At 42.2% G+C, this 19,833-nt stretch overlaps 1 protein-coding gene across 2 annotated transcripts in view; it reads left to right on the top strand.

Moving 5' to 3' along the window:
• Positions 1–18,520, top strand: part of tgfbr1b (transforming growth factor, beta receptor 1 b) — a 71,375-nt gene extending 52,855 nt beyond the window's left edge. The window contains exons 9-10 of one of the 2 annotated variants that reach the window (XM_046372136.1): positions 1,670–1,837; positions 18,496–18,520. In XM_046372136.1, the coding sequence (XP_046228092.1) occupies positions 1,670–1,795 (126 nt within the window). In that variant the 3' untranslated portion in view covers positions 1,796–1,837; positions 18,496–18,520. Of the gene's footprint in view, positions 1–1,669; positions 12,193–18,495 lie in introns of those variants that run through there. The other variant, XM_046372135.1, reaches the window with a different exon arrangement.
• The last annotated feature ends 1,313 nt before the right edge of the window (positions 18,521–19,833 follow it).

The raw sequence follows: 19,833 nt of genomic DNA, 5'->3' as shown, positions 1-19,833 counted from the left end.
TTACTTTAAGAAAAAGATTTAAAGAAGAGATTAAGTTCCCCTTGCATGTCCTGCAAAATGTATATATAACACCCATATGTATTGTATGTCCCATATACATATATATATTTGTTGTGTATCATGTAGTGTGAGCAATAGGTAAGCTTGCATGCATTTTGAGTAGCTAACTTGCAAAAGGTACTGTAGTTTGGTTGGTGTAGACGCTAAGCTCAGAGAGCCCTGCTGTATTTCTAGGTGCTTGTGCTATGCATCCACTTGTAGAGATCAACACCGACAACTGAAATGTTCCCACATGGGTCCTTGTTGCTAAATATGATCAAATATAATCAAATGAGATTGCGAAGGGGGGGTCCACAGTGGGTCTACTTAAGGATCCTTGACAGAGCATTAAGATCCCCTAGTGTAAACCACTCGTTCAGAGCCAAGTCAAGGTGTTACTCTGTGATGCTGGTCAAGCCGTTCGGTTTTAACGGTGTCATTCCCAGAAGGGATTTTTTTTTTTTTCAGTGTGCTCACCATTTTCACCATTTAGCTCATAAATCAGAATAACACATTAAAGTAGATGAAGCTGTGTCTGAAAGCATTTGAACCTGAAAGTCACATAAAAGCGAGGTTCAAATGAGGTTCAGCTAGCATGGTAGTGTGTGGTAGAGTGTTCCTCTCTCTTTCTGTGCGTGTGTGTGTGTGTGTGTGTGTGTGTGTGTGTGTGTGTGTGTGTGTGTCAGATTACTTGTCAGTTTCAGTGTAGACTTGGCACTTATCCACCTGATGAATGGTGAACTGTTTGAGTTTTGGCTGTCTTAATGAGCACTGTAGGAAGTTCAGTCAGTGGAGCACTAGCACCTCACCAGACAGACGCTGTGTGAGACTGACACACACACAGACATGTTGACTCATACATACTAGATGCTGTTTACAGCCCAGCCAAGGGAGACGTGAAGGAATTAGTGTAAACTCTGGAGACTCTAACACAATTTCAGAGTCTGTTTGCAGTGTCTGGTCAGAAGGCACCACTTCAGTAAGGCGAAGGGAAAGACTTTATTTTGAAAAAACATTAGGTTCAACCACATTTCCCAGAACATACAAGACCAAACCATGCAATGATTAACTGAGAAAAAACTAAAAATTAACTGACTGAAAAATATTTCCTGTTGCTTTAGGTTTTAAAACTGTGATCAGTATCGGATGCAGTTATTTTACTATTTTTCATTCCGAAAGAGAAAGGGAGAAAAAGAAAAAAAAATTAATGTTTAATTCTTTTTATGGTTGCAGACCCCCCAAGACCTAAGGGGACCAGTTAACTCGAAACAGAATTCCCTGATACAACATAGAGCTCAGTTGGTAATCGCCCCCAGGAGAAGCAGCTGATGCCCTGATCACGGCTAATGAGGACAAAGATTTACAAATACCTAAAGTCAGATATGATGAATACGACAATGCTGAAAGAAAATCTACATGTAGAATATAACGGGACCGAGAACTTAGCCTTAGCGATGATGTTAGCATCCTGGTTTTGTCATCGGTCTTGACTGACATCTCTTTCTCGCAGTCGGGGTTTAGCCTAGCTTAGTCCAAAACGCTAGGTAACAGAATTCTCAAGATGCCAGACTGTTCTAGCATCATGTTGTAATGAAGTCATGTCAACTCGTGTCATCTTTCTCCTCTGCAGGCCTTGCGGGTGATGGCGAAGATTATGAGGGAGTGTTGGTATGCCAACAGTGCTGCCCGACTCACCGCTCTCCGAATCAAGAAAACCTTGTCACAGCTCAGCCAACAGGAGGGAATCAAGATGTAGACACAACTACCAAACACACACACACACACACACACACACACAGACACACACACCTCTGACTGGCATCCATATCTGTTAGCATTACAGCATCACAGCATTATTATCTTCATTTTTATTCATTCATCGATTATTTCTCTCCCTTGGTTGGAAGGGAAGTGAAGACTTTTCTTCTCTCCTTGTTCCCATTTCTCCTTATCCAATTTCATTCATTGACAAACTAATGAGTTCTGCAGGTAAAACTGAGGAGCCTATGTGTGTAAGTGTGTGTTGCTCTGGGCTGACGTACACGCACACACGAAAGGCTGGATGCATGATTCAAATTAGGGATGGTTGTGCCTAAAGGGGATAAAAGAGGCTTTAAGAGAAGCCTCCATTCATTATCCTCCATCTTGCTTTACTGTTCATCACAAGAAGTCTCTGAAGGCCCATTGGGTCAACTGGTTTACATCCAAGTCCCGCCTCCACCATTTAACACACACCCAACCAATAAGAGCTCAGACCGCATCAGGTAAACAAGAGGCCAGACAGGGAGTCATATGGGGGCCTCTCATCTTCATCGTCACCCCTTCATTTGTATATTAGCATTTCATTCTTCACTTCAGAGTTAAGCCACTCTTCAGTAGGGCTGCAACTTGCTCTTTTTCATCTTTCACCGATGTTGTGGGTTCTGGAAATGTTTCGAGTCATCCAAAGCACGTGATCTGTCGTTAGCTCGGTGCATTCTGTAATGAATGTGTCCAGGTGCGCTGCGCCCACAACACCAGTGTGCTGTGTTTTCAGGTTAGTTACAGGAGTTTACATTCCTCATTACAGTGAAGAATGTACTGGGGGGCAGTACTCATTAAATATCTGCCCAACAGTACGTGTGTGAAAGCAAAGAAATGCCTTAAGGAAACCCCTAATTGTGAAATTTAACCACCACTTAATAGTTAAGCAAACAGACTTTAGTCAAAATGTCATTACCACTTCATTAGTAGCATTTCAATCTTTAATTTGTGACTGAAGTGAGGGGAGGAATGCGGTCTGTGGTCACCTTTAGTCATCTTGAGTCTGGAAAATAGCAAAGTGAACTGAGTAGGCTAGTGTCTTATTTACTTAATTGTTGACTTTGATGCTTTGAGAACATGATAATCGATCAAGTCTACGTGTTTGAGTCGTGTTTTGACTCAGCATGAAGTCTGACGAGAAAACGATACAAAATATTCTATTTTGATGACAAAATCGAACGGTATAATGGCTACATTTCCGTTGTTAAAACGATGTGAAGAACTGAGCTGATCAGGTTTGCATTCTGTCAGGCATATGATTTAAGACAGACGTTCAGATAAGCTGTTGCTGTTATATATATATATAATAATGGAATTCTCCACATAAATTTAGATAGAAGACTTTCACCGTGAAACGCTTCAGTGCTATAAATTCTGTGGTGTTTAAATTTCATTGTTCAAATGAGGTTGAGGTTTTAACCCAAGGAAATGACAAACGGGTGTCACGTTAATGTGCACCGCACATTTTGAAACACGTATGCATATTCTTTCTCTCATTTCTCTCTCTGTTCACTTTAAACAATTACCGATTTCTTGGCTATTGGTGTGCTGGTCGAAAATGGAGGAACAAAATAAGAAGACTGTCATGGCTATGTGACACAGTTCCTCTTAATCTCAGAGCTGGGAGTGACTAGGCCGTGAGTTCTCGTATTTCAAAGAGATAAGAAGATTCCACAAAGAAAACGGCTCTGAATTCTAATGATTGCAGCCCTACTCTTGAGTCGTGTTACAGTAGCATTGGGAGCTGAGGGGAGGACAGGGGCGGGGGGTTATGGGACAGTGTGTAAGCCGCCCTGTGGGGGTCCAGACCCCGGCTTCATCTGTTCTTCATCTAGTCGGGTTGTAAGCAGAATATCTCATCTCTGCAACAGTTTTGCACCTGTTTTTTTTTTTTTTTGTTTTGTTTTTTTTGCCATTTGTTACTGTTGTATTTCCCCGTCTCCCTCCCTGTTGGTAGGGAGTCGAACAGGTCAGTTTAATTTATTGTGTTTTTTGAATTTTCTTTCTGGTGGCAGGGGATTTTTCTTTTTCTTTTTTTTTTTTTGCAAAACTAAACTGGACATGATGACCTCATTCATTTTTGGCAAACATGCTGCAACATATGCAATATACAGTAGATAAATGTGTCTATTTTCTATACTCTGCTCTGCTAAACCACAAACAGCAAGAACAACAACAACAACAACAACACCAACAATCAGCTGCCACCATGCCTTCCAAGCCAGCTGTTACCGGAAAGTGCCAGTGCTTTAAAAACCCAACTCCTCTCATGTCGGCTGCTGTGGAAGTGTGTTTGCTCTTGCGCGTGTGCAGCTTCGTGTGTGTGTGTGTGTGTGTGTCAGAGGAGGCCTGCCGAGCATACAGCAAGCTCATACTATGCACACCCAGGAAGATGGGACGGAAAGCAAGATGGGCCACACACCCGCACGTCACAGCACCCACGACTCAGCCGACTCTCTGGTGCCATCTCGTCAGACCCCCCCTCACCCGAACACCCAACCACCTCAGCAACAACTCATTGTATACAGCTTCTCCTCCTGGTGGACAGAGTCTGGAAACTGAGCTCCAGCACCTCAAACTGTGTTTAGTTGCCACAAAAGCTCACAGCAGCTTTCGAAAAGAGACACAAAGACTTGTAAGCATTACTGATGTTGCCCTATAAATGTAAATTCTTTTTGATTTTTTTTGGGGGTTTTTTTTTGGTCCTTTTCACATGTTGTTGACAGCGCAGCAGTGCTGAATCGACCTTTCAGACGTTTTCTTCTTTGTAGGATAATCAACAAAAATGAGGTACATTCATTTAAATATAGCAAACGGATATTTACTAAGCCATAGGTTTTCCAGGTTGCATTTGTTTTGTTTTTTTTCCTTTTTTTTGTGGCAAGGTCTTTTTCTACTAGAATGTACATTAACGACAAACAAAAGATGAAAAAATATGCGTTAAATAGACAATTATGTCATTTCATATTAGCAAGCCTTAAGGGACCAACACATAAGAGTCAGGATCTACTCTTATTTTGTTTTTCCTTGTTTTGTTTCATTTTACTTTGTTTGAGTTTTTATGAAAAGATACATATATATATATCTATATATAATTGATTACTATGATAAAGGAAGTGTCATTATTCTATCTAAAGGAGAAAAAAAATATATGTAGCACCTGATTTAAGAGTTTGTTTTAGTCAAGTGTTTGTGTCCTGTTGCCAAATTGCCATACATCTAAACCCACTTGATCTTATTTTAGTCTAAGTTCCATCTAAAGCACTTCGTCTTTTAGTACACAGGTCAAAACCAAGTCTCATAATTGCAGTTGCGCTCATAACCTTACATACCCTGGCAGAATTTGTGCTTTCTCTGCCATTTGTCAGAGAATATGAATGATAACACTAAAACTTTTCTTTCACTCATGGATAGTGGTTGGGTGAAGCCATTTATTATCAAACAACTGTGTTTACTCTTTTTTTTAAATCATAACTATCCACATGACCCTGATCCAAAGTTTACATACCCCAGTTCTTAATACCACGTACTGCCCCCTTTAACATCAATGACAGTCTTTTGTGGTAGTTGTGGATGAGGCTCTATTTTCTCAGATGGTAAAGCTGCCCGTTCTTCTCGGCAAAAAGCCTCCAGTTCCTGTAAATTCTTGGGCTGTCTTGCATGAACAGCATATTTGAGATCTCCCCAGAGTGGCTCAGTGATATTGAGCTCAGGAGACTGAGATGGCCACTCCAGAACCTTCACTTTATTCTGCTGTGGCCAGTGACAGGTCGACTTGGCCTTGTGTTTTGCGTGATGGAACGCCCAAGTACGTCCCCTGCGCAGCTTCCGGGCTGAGGAGTGCAAATTTTCCTCCAGTATTTTCTGATAACAGGCTGCATTCATCTTGCCATCAATTTTGACCAAGTTTTCTGTGCCTTTGTAGCTCACACATCCCCAAAGCATCAGCGATCCACCTCTGTGTTTCACAGTAGGAGTGGTGTACCTTTCAACATAGGCCTTGTTGACTCCTCTCCAAATGTAACGTTTATGCTTGTGGCCTGAAAGTTCAATTTTGGTCTCATCACTCCAAATGACTTTGTTCCACAAGTTTTGAGGCTTGTCTTGGCGTATTGTAAGCATGATGCTTTGTGCCATTTGCGGAGTAATGGCTTTCTTCTGGCGACTCGACCATGCAGCCCATTTTTCTTCAAGTGCCTCTTTATTGTGCATCTTGAAACAGCCCTACCACTTTTTTTTTTCTCTTTTTTTTCCCAGAGAGTCCTGTACTTCAGCTGAAGTTTTTTTGTGGGTTTTTCTTTGCATCCCAAGCAATTTTCCTGGCAGTTGTGGCTGAAAGTTTTGTTGTTCCACCTGACCGTGATTTGGTTTCAACAGAACCCCTCATTTTCCACTTCTTAGAGTTTGAACACTGCTGATTGGCATTCTCAATTCCTTGGATATCTTTTTATATCCCTTCCCTGTTTTATACAGTTCAATTACCTTTTCCTGCAGATCCTTTGACAATTCTTTTGCTTTCCCCATGACTCAGAATCCAGAAACGTCAATGCAGCACTGGATGAAAGATGCAAGGGTCTGTCAGGAGCCCAGAAATTCACTGATCTTTTAAACACACACACTGATTACACAGATCACAGGTGAGGATGCTTACCTTTAGTAGCCATTCAAACCCGTTTGTGTCCACTTGTGTGCATGTTATCAGGCCAAAATCTCCAGGTTATGTAAACTTTTGATCAGGGTCATTTGGGGAGTTTCTGTTGTCATTCTGATTTAAAAAGACTAAACACAGTTGTTTGATGATAAATGGTTTCACCCAACCATTAACCGTGAGTGAAAGAAAATTTTTTCTCTTATCATTCATATTCTCTGGAAAAAAAAAAAAATCACAAATTCTGCCAGGGTATGTAAGCTTATGAGCACAAATGTAGATACAGGTTAATGCACACAGAGACAAGAATTAATACATCCAGTAAATTAGATCTGCCAGTGATTTGCTCAAAGGAATCCCACATTGTCTTTCAATTGTTCAGCAATAAGTGCACTTCTGAACCACTGCGGGGTTTACCTGTGTGGCAGTTTGGATGTAGTTGAGTCCGTCTGTCTCCATTGCTTTTCTTTATGGATACATAATGTATTGATGTGCTGCTACTTAGTTGTCCACCTTGCATTCTGAGTCGAGGTGAGAGCTGCCATTGGATGTAAATATCCTCAGATTTCCTGAATCTGATCATTGCGTGCCATGTTGCTTTGACTCGAACCCAGCCCGTCATCGTTTGGTAGGCAGTCCTCTCAAAGACTTGTTGAAGTATGTTAGAGAGTTGTTGTCAGCCACCATCCATGGAAGTTCAGGAGTCCACCCCCTCCACCCTCTGCTGCAGCTCGTATCGCAGAGGTCTTCCTCTCTGGTTCAAAGTGCTGATCAGTTCAGTCAGCTGCTTTAGCGTTCAGCTAGAATGAAAGGCTGCAGCTTCCATGGAACATGGTTGAAAACCCCGGTGCCAATCTATTGATGAGCATCAGAGTAGCTTCTCCGCTCTGCTGTGATGCCCATACTTGAAAAACATTTGGAAATGCATTGAGATGTATTTATCTCTACCAGAAGTCCAAGTGTAGAGGATAGCAAATACATTGTGTTGGGGGTCTTAATTTGTTTAGTAAAATGTGCTTGTTGATGCCCTTCTAGCAACCGATAGTGTAATAACAAATGAGTATGTCATAATATGTTAAAATATGCAAGTGCACCTGTTAAAAAAATGTAATCACACTGTTTAAGCGTTTAATCTATAGACCATGTAATAGCAGTTTTAATGAAGCTCCTCGAAGGCAGTGACTCCTTTGCAGGCTGCACTTTTTGTCTGGAATGATTTGTCAACAAAAGAAAAAAAACAATCAGCAATATGAAAAAGCCACTGTAGGATATATATATAATATAATATAATAGCTCGACAGCTCGCTCTTGACCTTTGAGACAGCAGATGACCAAACAGTCTTCAGTCATGGTCCACTTATTCCAGACACAGATGGAGTTCAGAGCTCATGCAGAATGGATCATTAGGTGAGAGTAGGATATTTACACTGTTGGTTGTTTGGACTTTGACCTTGTCGCTCTCCACAAGGAACACTCAGCGCAGTAGGGAGTGACTGTACCTTTTTACAACACTGATGAAAAGCCCTAAAAATGTTTGGAACAATAAGACGTTTGAGGAGCAACGGCAAATTTCAGTCGCTGATAAAGACCATATGGTTGTCTGCACAACCATTTGAGTCACTGTATCGCATAGAGAAATTGTTGAATTTAAATCGAAATCTTACTGAGCCATCTCTACCGTTCAGTCAAGGTATGCTATGCTTAAAAAATATACATAACAATAAAAAAATAATTCTTGGTGCCCAATAATAATTTAAAATAATTTTTACATTGCTTTTTTCTTGGAGTGAACATCAAAGGATTAAGGTCAAGAAACAAAGTGGACCTTGATTGGAGATCGTAAAATGAAACCTTTATCAAAAGCTCTTTGACCAGCTAATTGCTACGGTCTTAATTTATAAATGCTGTTATGTTTTTAGTAGAATGAGACAAAATCTGTATATTTAGTTGGCAGAAGTAATAGAACAGCATTTCACCAGCAATATCCCATAGCCTTTTGAACTGTGCAGAAGACCTCTAACGTGATAAATTCATGTTTGTGAAAATTACATTATCAGTTGCTACGGGTCATTATTCAGTGGTTTCCCTTTTCATCATTTGTTATTTGAAAAAAAAAAAAAAAACGCAGTTTGGCAAAAAGCAGACAAATTGTGATGTACCCACCCTTACGCTTCCACTGTTCAGTTGTTCTTGTAAATGAAGTATTCTTAAGTAACTAGAAATGGTCAGCAGCAGCAGATAAGCCTTGTAAATATCTTGTGGAGTAAACAAAAAGAAGAAAGCTGTCCTCATATTTGAAGAAAGTAAAGTGGATATCGCTGCTATGTTGAATACAAAAAGGGTGACAGACTATGCTGAATTAGATGTTAAATGTGTACAAAAGTGGTTCAAATCTTAGCGTTATCCCTTTAAGCCCTGGCTAACTGCTGGGTCTTTGGGTGGGATTGAGACTGTATAGGGTGTGTTTTCCATTAGCATTGTCATTCTCTGGGACATTAACAACAGCAAAAGCTCAACAGCACCACTGGTATGCCTCTACTAGGACAACCTTCATTCTGTCTTAAAGTCACCAGCAGCCTTGTATTTTTTCTTTTCAAAACCCAAGATGACTTAACTGTAAAAAGACATTTTTGCACCCAGCTTGTTTTCTCTTGTGCTCTTTATACAGCAAGCTTTCTGTCCTTGACTCTGTCTTGCCTTTCTCTCTTGTCATTCCACTTTCTCCAACTGACTTAACAGATATCTCCTAGCTACAAGGGCCACGCTAGCAGTTCCTCGGCTTCATGCCTCCATACTGGGTGGAACCACCAACCTGCATCCAACCCTGTCAACTTTTTTTATCTCTTTAAACTCAGATCTAAAGGCTGGGGTATGTTGGAAACAAATCTGTTTTGTATAGTGCAATGAGTCATACAAAGGAGGATAACAGCTCACACTTTCAGTCTCTCAAAGATATTCATTGTGTTGCAGAAAATGATAACCGAGAGCTTGAGGGAGAAATTTGAACTTTCTCACCTTTCACACCTGGTGAATCACCAAAGTGGGCATGCTTGTCAGATTGGTTTCAGAATGTTACAAAATTTATTTATGTATTTTTTTTGGAAACAGCCCTGACAAGCACTTCATTTGAAGCTGATGCTTTAAAAAGAAATAAATAAAAAGTCTAGCCGTTACTATTTCACTGCCACAATTCGCCACACTGCTTTCTTGTTAAAACATTGTGCCTACATCACCCATAATTCACCTCGACCACAGACGCTTCAATCATAGTCTTGTTTGTGTTATGCTAGTAGCAGCTAATGTGGCCTGGAGTTACTAGCCTCGAGCAGAATGAAGAGTGAGCTAACTCTACACCCCCCAGATTTTTTCCATATATAACAGGGCTGGGCAATTAATGCACAGAAGCAGATCCGTGCGTCCACACGTAAATAATGAAAACGCCAGGCTTTTCAAAATAAAAGCAATCCGGTTGTATTGCACGCACGGCATAAATACTTGTTCATTTAGTTCAAGACTAAGACTATTTCTCCATGCGTGCAGTAGTACTCCCCAGTACCTGCGAACACACTCAGATGTGTAAACTTGGTGGAGTTCCCCTTTAGGTGCTCTACAGACTTGCTTGTTGGATGTCCCACAATGAGCCAAAACACCTTGACTGTCTTTGAGAACAGACTGTGTGACAGCGTGTTCTGTTATGTCCATATTGTAACTATTGTCTCACCTTGCCTGTCTCCCTGAGGGCAGGCTTTTCACCCCGCCTCTGATCGTGGCCATATTTAATAGCTTTTTCCTTCGACGTGGCTGGACAACATGTCGTACAAATTAGTCTGTTTGGAACATTCGTTGGCCTTGGGGTTATAAAAGGGGCTGTACTGTCTCCCATTGTCTGAAAGTATTGAGACTGAACCTGTAAATCCGATATCATTTGTGGCTTCTTTGGGTTTGATGAACAGTTTTGTGGCTTCGGTAACTCAGTCACCGTCTTGGACGTGAACCATTTTGAAAATTTATGAAGAAAACGTTGTTCTTTCTCTTGGAGAATCTTACCTTGCCTGCTCTGTCCTTAGCTCAGATTACAGAGGGGGAGGAGGTCGCTGTACACTGTTGGTATGCAGCCATCATGCAATTTTAACCTTGGTCCACTGGTCAACACAGCTGAAGGTTGTGAATGGGAACAGCAATGTAGCTGAGCCATTTTGTGACTCAAACCTATTAAATGAGATGCACTCTGTTCGGTCAAATATGCAGCCTTTTCATGCCATTCTTTTAAGCCAAGAAAGGTACAGAATGGGTAGTTTTTCCTGCTCTGTTTGCATTGATGGAGGGCCAAAACAGGGAGGTAACATAAACTATGCCAGCAGCTCAACCGCGTCAAACCACGCACTGAGTGATTCCCACAGCTGTGAATGTATCGGCCCTTTCAGAGTCTCCAACCAGTCTGAGCACAACCTGCGTAACTCAGCCCAAAGGTCAAGGCAGCGACTTTATGAGCATGCAAATATCCACCACACGGGTCTGTTTCTATCTGTCTCTCGTTATGCAAAGTCTGGGCCAATCATGTCTGCCCACTCAGTCCCTCTGGATCACACAGGTTGTATGACCTATCTATGCTTGCATGATCCACACACTGTGATGAGGAACGTGTTAGGGTCAAAAGATTATCATGTTCTCCCTTCATGGTTGCCCTCCATCACCTCAAAGATCTGCTTTGTGATTGTCAAGCGTTGCAGTTGATGTGAGTGGTTTGGGTCACTGAAGGGTTCAGGTGTTGCTTGGTTTGAACTGTTTTCTTCTCTGGTTCGATGCTGAAGTGAGGCCTTTGTGGCAACAAGGGTAGCAGAAAGCTTTATCATGTTTTATTTGGTGCCTAAGTTTGACAAGACTTTTTTTTTTCTTTTTCTTTTTTTTTTCTTTTTTACTTTTCACCTCGAATGACAAGACTGCATGTGATTGTGTGTCTGCATTGATGTCTGCTTTATAGATGCCATCCAAAAGCTGAGACGTATCTTAAAAAGCATAATTAACATATTAAAAAGGTCACTTAATCAAAAAGAAAATACCTCCTTTTAAAGACCAATGTGTTTTACCTCACTGTACATATATATTCTCGATTTGTTTACTCCAAGTTTGCAATTTATCTTTCTCTTTTGTTTCTATGAAATGCTTAAAAAAAAAAAAGTTGAAGAGAATAATTTTCTTTTATTTTCAATGGTACTTTTTTGTCAGATGGCATTGTATTGTGTTTGCGTAGTTCCCAAGCAGTATACTATTCCTCTTTTACCATGCTCTGTATATGACCTGTTGGTTGTGTTCTGCGTGAGCTGTACAGTCAAAGCGCTTTACAAATGTCCAAGCCCCCTTCTGAGCTCTGGTACAAATGCCTTGTTCAATATGTTCTTTTTGTTTAATGAAAAAAAAAAAAAAAAAAAAGAATAAAAAAAAAAGAGTCAAAGTGGAGGTGGAGGAGGCTGGAAGTGAGGGGAGGGACTGTAAAGCGAGAACCCCTCAACAACTGTTGAACCCTCCTCACCTCACAACCCTCTTGGATTTCTAAATATATTATAATCTTGACTTTTTTTATATAGTGTGTACAGATGAATGAAAGATCAACATAGGAACTAGAGGATTGACACTTATGTTAACTTCTAACATAGCTGGAGTAGAAAATGGTGTGAATAAAGAAACAAAGTTTCACAACAGGATTTGCGTTTGTCTGCATTTTTTTTTTTATTATTATTATTTTCTTCATTAGCAGGAAGTCTTCAAAGCACACAATGGAAAACCGGCCACATGCGATGACGGCATGCAGCGCAGCAGTGAGCATCCTGCTCTCCTGGCCCTCTGCGGTGTCCCACAGAAATCGTCCACTGGGGAAATAAATTGGTAACGCTTGTGTTTCACTAATGGCGGGGCAGCGCGGCGTGTGCTGATACATACACGTTTATATGAATGAGATATGAAGAGGGTAACAATCTGGGAACTCAGTATACGTCTTCTAATATTCTGTGTATCCGGTATGACCACTACTGAGCAATAATGTTGTACATTTGGAGGAAGATAGGCAATGAGTTCTGTAGTAATATTAATAGTCCTGAGGGTACAGACTAACAAAAAGGAAATGAGGCAAACAGCAGTAACTACAAGCTGCATTCATTTGGAAACTTTGGAATATGTTGTCAGGAACATACTGTTAGTATGATGGAAAGTAGTCTGCTTCCACTGTGGGGTATAATATTGTTCTTGGAGGGGAATTTAGTGCCTGAGGTGGTGCGCTTTTATTGGAGTGGCTCGCCTTGTCACACAGCGATGCTGCTGTGTGCTTTGACTCGTTTCAAGTCCTTTTATCGCGAGCACAACAATTCCAGTGAAACCGTCATTGGCGATGAAATTCTAAGTTCTCCATCTCCCTCGAACAGATAGGAATAAAACCATTTAAGACATAAAGAGAAAATAATACAAAAGTTTTTATATAGAAATAAAGTACATTTAAATATGTATAATATAATTGAAAGACTTGCAAAATACTGTTAAGTGCAGCAGGTTTCAGTTTGCATGTTCTCCCTGTGCCTGCGTGGGTTCTCTCCAGGTTCTCCAGATTCCTCAACAACAACAAGCACGTTAGGTCAACTGGCTACTCCACATTGGAGAAGGTTAACACTTTGGCCATGTGTGAGTGTGTGTGCGTGCGAGTGGTTGTGTGGTCAGGTTTGTGTGTTAACCCTGCGACTGACTGGCAACCAGTCCAGGGTGCCTCATGGTTGTGCTTTTATGGCGCGTGTACTGTTTCGGTTCCTTTCATCCGCCTGATTTGCAGCAGCAGGCCGCTGTGTTCAGTGAAAAGCTCTAATGAGACCCTGTACCCTGCCTGCTCTGCACCACACGGAAGACAAACACCATTAGGGACTGGCTGGTGAACAGAGTGGAGCATTTAGCTGCTGAAGAGTCACAGACCAAAACAGAGCTAAAAGAGATTCAATATTGGACATAGTTATGACTCCAATTGAATGCTATTGTTGCTCTGTATGTAAATAGACATTTAATATAACATCTTTATGCAGTTACAATATATACGTCAGGCTTTAAGCTTGTTTCAGAGATGTTCCACCGCCTTCTGTTAGTTATGCACTGCGTGACAAACTGACGCAGAGTCAGAAAATATATCCGAAAGAACTGAAATATTGCCATTTTCCATATCCCCATGACACCATTTTCTATGCATAATCATGACATTTTTATGATCAGTGTGATCTAGAAAGAATACATTTGATTTACTAAGAAAAGTCAGTATGTGTTAGTGTTCAGGTCATGTCACTCCCTGTAAAGCATACTGAGCAGCAGCAGACAGAGGCACAGGGAGTGATCAATACAAATCCCCCATGTGGGGAACGTAGGCAACAGAGCCCACAGGTGCGTGCTGAGGAATCGGCAAAGCAAAATGTCAGCCAATAGAGCGGCAGTGTAGTTACAAACTGTCTGAAAAGGTTGCCGTTAGGGAGACACTCTTAGGGCGACATGCAGCAAAGAGCCCCAGGTTGGAATCGAGGGGCAAACTCAACCAGGACGATGAAGATCACCAAGGATGGTGATGACGGTTTGCTTCATTTGGCTCTGAGAACGCTATATTGGATTGTAAAGCCGATTGAAAACAGTTCAGATTCAATGAATTTTTCCCGTCAGCGCTCTGTGTCTTATCACACAGGAAAGTCCAAGATCACAGAGCAAGGCGCTAACATGGCTGTGACTGCCCCTCCGCCTCAGGCCCTATCGCTAACACCGCCATGCTTTCTCAGCGTTTAGCCGAAAAAACCTGAATTTGGGGAACTTGAGATGAGGTGTCTGTCGTTATTATGTTCACTGGCAACATGTTTAAAACCCAGGTTTAGGTAGTGTGTGCCGCATGTGCCAACAAAAACACGCCAAATGACCTTTTCAGAACGTCGTCAGGCTCAAAAGAGGAGGAGGTTTAGAGACACAAAGGCTCCATAATCTGACAGGCTGAGTCAAAGCAGGTTGTCCAGTGGACGCCAGCTGTCCACTCCCAGCTGTGCATGTGTCGGAGATGCTCACTAGTCATGTTTTGCAAGGCCAAGTCAAGTCTGAAATTTCTCAACAGGAGCCCAAGTCGAGTCTCAGGACTTCTGATGACAAGCCTTGCAAGTCCAAGTCACGAGAGTCCCCATTTCTGGACTGTGACTCATGTCAGGTTAAATAAAGATCTGGGTGACTGCTAATAAAACAGCAGCAGCAGTGTGCAGGCTCCACAGTGCACTTTCCTTGTGCAAACAGAGCTTCTTGTTTCTATTAGCCCTGCATTAAATGTTAATGTGCATTAATTAGGCGAGTGAAGCATGAAAAGTGGCACTTTATACAAACATTGATTCCTTTGACCCTGAGTAACCTGAGGCCAACAGCTCATTTGTGAGTGGAATTGACTGCAGGTTGCTCTGATCTTGACTCAGCCTGTACTGCGGTATTGAGGCTCAATTTGATCCATCGGCTTCACTGATCACACTGACAGATCTGATTAAGAGCAGCCGGCTGACAGCTCTGATTTACCGGCAACCAAACGGAGAGTGACGCCGAACACACACACACCCACTTCCACTGGCTTTGAACTTCTGACTACGCACTGACACTTAAATTTACCTCCTTCGTCTCCAATGATAAAGACGAAATTTAAACTCTGTTACTTCCTCTTTTGTTCTTATTTTTACTTCTAATTTATTTTTACCCTTCTGTTGCTATTTCTGCCCTCCCATCTATCCACATTGTTTTGTAAGTCCTTTTTTTCTTCCCCTTGACCTCTTCATTCTGACTGCAACTTCAATTATGTCGCTGTTTAGAAGGCTTGAAACATCTCTGTTGTATCAGTGTGGAGGCAAAAATATGAAGCAGACATTTCTAAGTTTGGACAAATTAAGCCATATTGACAGATAGCACCACAACAAGGTCACAAAGTATGCCTTTATAATGGAACCGTGGGGTAAATGGTAAATTGCCTTGCTTTTAAATAGCTTTTTTTTCTTAGTCTACCAACTCCTCAAAGCGCTTTACAACACATGCCACATTCATCCATTCACACACACTTTCACACATGCTGGTTGCCAGTGGCGGGACATGCATTTGGTACCTGGGCCTTCAGGGGGGACATACCTGACTTAGTTCACCTCTTAATACAACCACTATCATGTCGCAATTATAAAATAAACATCAGTGCCATCCAAAAACGCAATTCGAGAGAGGAATTTCACGTGTTGAGGATAATTACCATTATTAATACAACAAGAAGCACAGTTCAGACAACTCCAAACCTCTACACTTCAACCGCAACTGTGCCACGTACATCATCTGGAGCAGTTCAGAACATGTTAGTCGCACTTGGCTGTGACTTTTGCTCTGATCGACCAATCAGAGGACGGAAGAATGAGGACACTCCACAGAGCCAGCTAGCTGGGATTCTGAAATCTGACTGGTTAAAGAAACAGTCAATGGCTAATATAGCCTAAATTGCGTGGACCAGCACTGATTCTGAAGGCCCTGGGCAGATTAGACTGACATGGCAACACATAGAGGCTCAAATCAGATTGGACAAAAATCAAACATCCACAAATGCTATGAAATGAAGAAAATAAACTGTTGGGAATAAATTAATACAATTTCATTGAACAAATATTAGAATTTAGGTTGTAAATGTAGTTTAACCACTTCAGGATCCCCTTCAGTTCGCCTACCAGCCCCGCCTTGGAGTGGACGTTGCCATCATCTACCTGCTGAACAGAGTCTACACCCACCTGGACAAGCCGGCAAGCACTGTGAGAATCATGTTCTTTGCTTTCTCGAGTGCATTCGACACCATCAGTTCAGTTCTGTTGGCTGAGAAGCTGACAGCGATGCAGGTGGATGCCCCACTGGTGTCCTGGATCACAGACTATCTGACTGGCAGACCGCAGTATGTACGCCTGACGTGCTGCCTGTCAGATGAAGTGATCAGCAACACTGGGGCTCCACAGGGGACTGTCCTCTCTCCCTTCCTCTTCACGATCTACACCATCACTGCAAGTGCTGAGACCTGCCATCTTCAGAAATTTTCTGATGACTCTGCAGTGGTTGGGTGTATTACTGGGGGGGATGAGAGAGAGTACAGGACTGTAGTGGGCAACTTTGTCACATGGAGCGGGAAAAACCACCTTCAGCTCAATGTGACAAAGACCAAGGAACTGGTGGTGGACCTGAGGAGGACTAAGGCTCCAGTGACCCCTATCAACATCAAAGGGGCCACTGTGGAGGTGGTGGAGGAGTACAAATACTTGGGGGTGTACTTAGACCACAAACTGGACTGGTGCAAGAACGTGGACATGGTCTACAGAAAGGGCCAGAGCTGCCTCTACTTTCTGAGGCTGCTGAGGTCCTTCAACATCTGCAGGACGACGCTGAGGATGTTCTACGAGTCGGTGGTGTCCAGTGCCATCACATATGCTGTTGCCTGCTGGGGCAGCTGCCTGAGGGTGAGGGACACTAACAGACTCAATAGAATCATTAAGAAGGCCAGCCATGTTGTGGGAGAGGAACTGGACCCTCTGACAGTGGTGTCTGAGAGGAGGATGTTGTCCAAAATAAGGACGATACTGGACTCAGTGCTTCTGATAGTGTTTAGGCCAGCAGAGAAGGCCTTGCTCGCCCTGACTGCCCACCACTTGATGATTGCACAGGCTGCTATGCAAGGTGCTGACCTGCTCATCAGGAGCGATCCTGCTGCACTTCCTACCCAAAGCGCTCCATGACACTTCTGCACACAGCAACACACCGATGGAACGGCCATCAGGAGCAATTTGGGGTTCAGTATCTTGTCCAAGGACACTTTGACATGCAGGTGGAGCAGGGGACCAATCATTTTCTGAGCAAAATCATTAGGAATACTGTTTATTTCCCAACAGTACTGTTTGAAAACCTTCTTCACACAACCTAGAATCAAATTCTGTATCGCAGTGAGAACAAAGCAACCCTAAAAATACTGGAATTAGCTCAAAAATGGGTATGTTTTTAATTATAGACGGTGCAATGAATTCTCTCTCTTTTGTACAGATTGCATTGAGCAGAGGAACACAGCGTGCAATTTCATTTCAGCAACAAACTATTTAAAGTGTATGTCATCCATTTGAAAACCTTGAAAGTGTTCCCTGAAAACATGACATCTGTAAAACTGAGTAAAGTAATAAAAGAGACATAGAGTTTACTTCAAAGTGAGGAACCCATAAGCTCGAGAGGGTGATGTGCACCCAAGTTATTATTTTGTTTGTTCAAGGACTCTGGATGCTTTGCAGAGGTATGTTTTGCTCTGAAAACATCAGACCTTTTTTTCACCAATAGTTTAACTAAAGAAAAAAAAGAAAAGAAAAAAAAACTAATTTAAAGATGATTTTTCCAGATAGATTCGTAACATTTTGGATAAAGCATCTTCATTGTGAATTCTTTTGGTCATCATGTCATTCTGACTTGGTTTCAACCTATTTGTCAGTGTAGGTGTGGTAAAGGCTTCAGGTTTCCACACCACACTGTGCTGAATATCGGATCCGGATTGGTTCCAAACTCTTTGTGATGCCACAAATCGGGCTTGTAGGCCCCGCATCTTAAACTTAGATTTTCAGTGAGCAGAATTTAGCCTCACAGTGTCAGTCTCTGCAGACACATCGTCCTACACGGCGAAGCTCAAGCATTCAACTGTAGGAAGGAAAAGGAAAATTCAGTTTCAGCCTGAGGGGTCTTCAAACGAGGGCAGGGCACGATTGCAGCATGATTACAGTGAATTAGCAGCTTTACATTCCTGTGGCTCTCGGTTCAGGCCAGTGCCCAAACCGACGCTGTATCTTTGCTTTCCCTTTCTTTCTCTTTGTGCTTTGCAAGTGTTTGTCACAGTCTATGCTCAGAGCAAGCAGAGGAAACCAAAGGTCAATAGCAAAATGAGAATATCGATGCAGTGAATCATTTGAGCGCTCTGCTGCCTGTTCCACACACACACACACACACACACACACACTGCGGTGCTGCTGTGTGACGCTCTGACCAGGATGCCACTGAGCTGAGGACTGCAGCAGCACTTCTTTAGGTATAAATGTGTGAACCGCAGCAGGCCCTGGGGGGCATTCCACGTGGAGTCACATGTGTATTCTGCACAGAGTGTGTGTCGCGCTGTGGGGCGTGGACACATTTCTCAGCAGCGAAAAATGAAAATTGTGCTGTGGAGCAGATTTCTTCATGAGCATAGTGTGTGTTAAGATGTAATAGTGTGCACAAACTCACTCACACTGTGTTTCGGTGCACGTATGTAAGTGTGTGTGTGTGTGTGAAAGAAACACACTGGTGCGTGATGTTGCATGCTCTTCTTCCATGGTCCCCCTAACCATTTCCAGTCTCTCCTCACAGGACGCTGGCTGCAGAAACACCCATAAATCATTCACAAATGGTCTGATCAGAGCTCTGATGCTATCTGCCCACTGTACCGCTGGAAACATTAAGTAGACCTTATGGAAGTGATGTGGACTGCTAAGTTCTCCTATAAAGCAGGGAGTGGTACTGTATTTTTCTCCTTGGTCTGTTTGTGCGGAGGCTAAGAATAGCTTGACAGGCTCTCTGCAGATCGACAGTGATGTATGGATATTGGCCTGATGCTGCCGCTGTTGCCGCCGCCACCGCTGCACACACACAAATTGCAGCATCTGTCAGCAAGGCGAAGAGCCGAGGCCTGACGTCTCCCTGCAACAGTTATGAAAAATAAATGATGCGTACTGTTAAAGCATTAGTAATTGTTTTAAAATGTTAGATTTTTTTTTTCTTTAAATGGAATCCTGGCCTGTCAGAATGCGGCTTCCAGGAAGGAAACAAATACAATGAAGTGACTGTTTATTTGCTTTAAACTCTAGATCTTCAAGGTACATTTCATCACAAAATCAAAAAAACATATTTTACCTCTCACCGGTAGTATTGTTTATCCATCTAGTTTGCTTCGGTGCGAGTCACAGAGTTTTGGAGGTGTCGGCTGTAGAGATGTCTGCTTGATAACTGAACTAGATGGCTCTTCACTTGTGGTGCTCAAAGCCATTTAAAAAATACATTAAAAAAATACTAAACAGCAATGTCTAGATTTCACTACTTGGCTGCTCAAGGAAATCCACAGAAATTGTTGAGAGCAGTTTCATGTTGGAACTATTTTCTTTCTGTATCCCCGTGCAGAAGGAAGCAATCTACTCATGGAGGGGAGGCTGTCTAAGTAAGCTACATTATATGAGCAAAAGTACTGGGACACACCTATTTATTATGGAATTCAGGTGTGGCATGGGGCTGTCTTT

Source organism: Scatophagus argus, chromosome 18 (assembly GCF_020382885.2).
Source record: "Scatophagus argus isolate fScaArg1 chromosome 18, fScaArg1.pri, whole genome shotgun sequence".
Taxonomy (NCBI): domain Eukaryota; kingdom Metazoa; phylum Chordata; class Actinopteri; family Scatophagidae; genus Scatophagus; species Scatophagus argus.
This window is presented reverse-complemented; position numbering and strand designations above follow the sequence as displayed.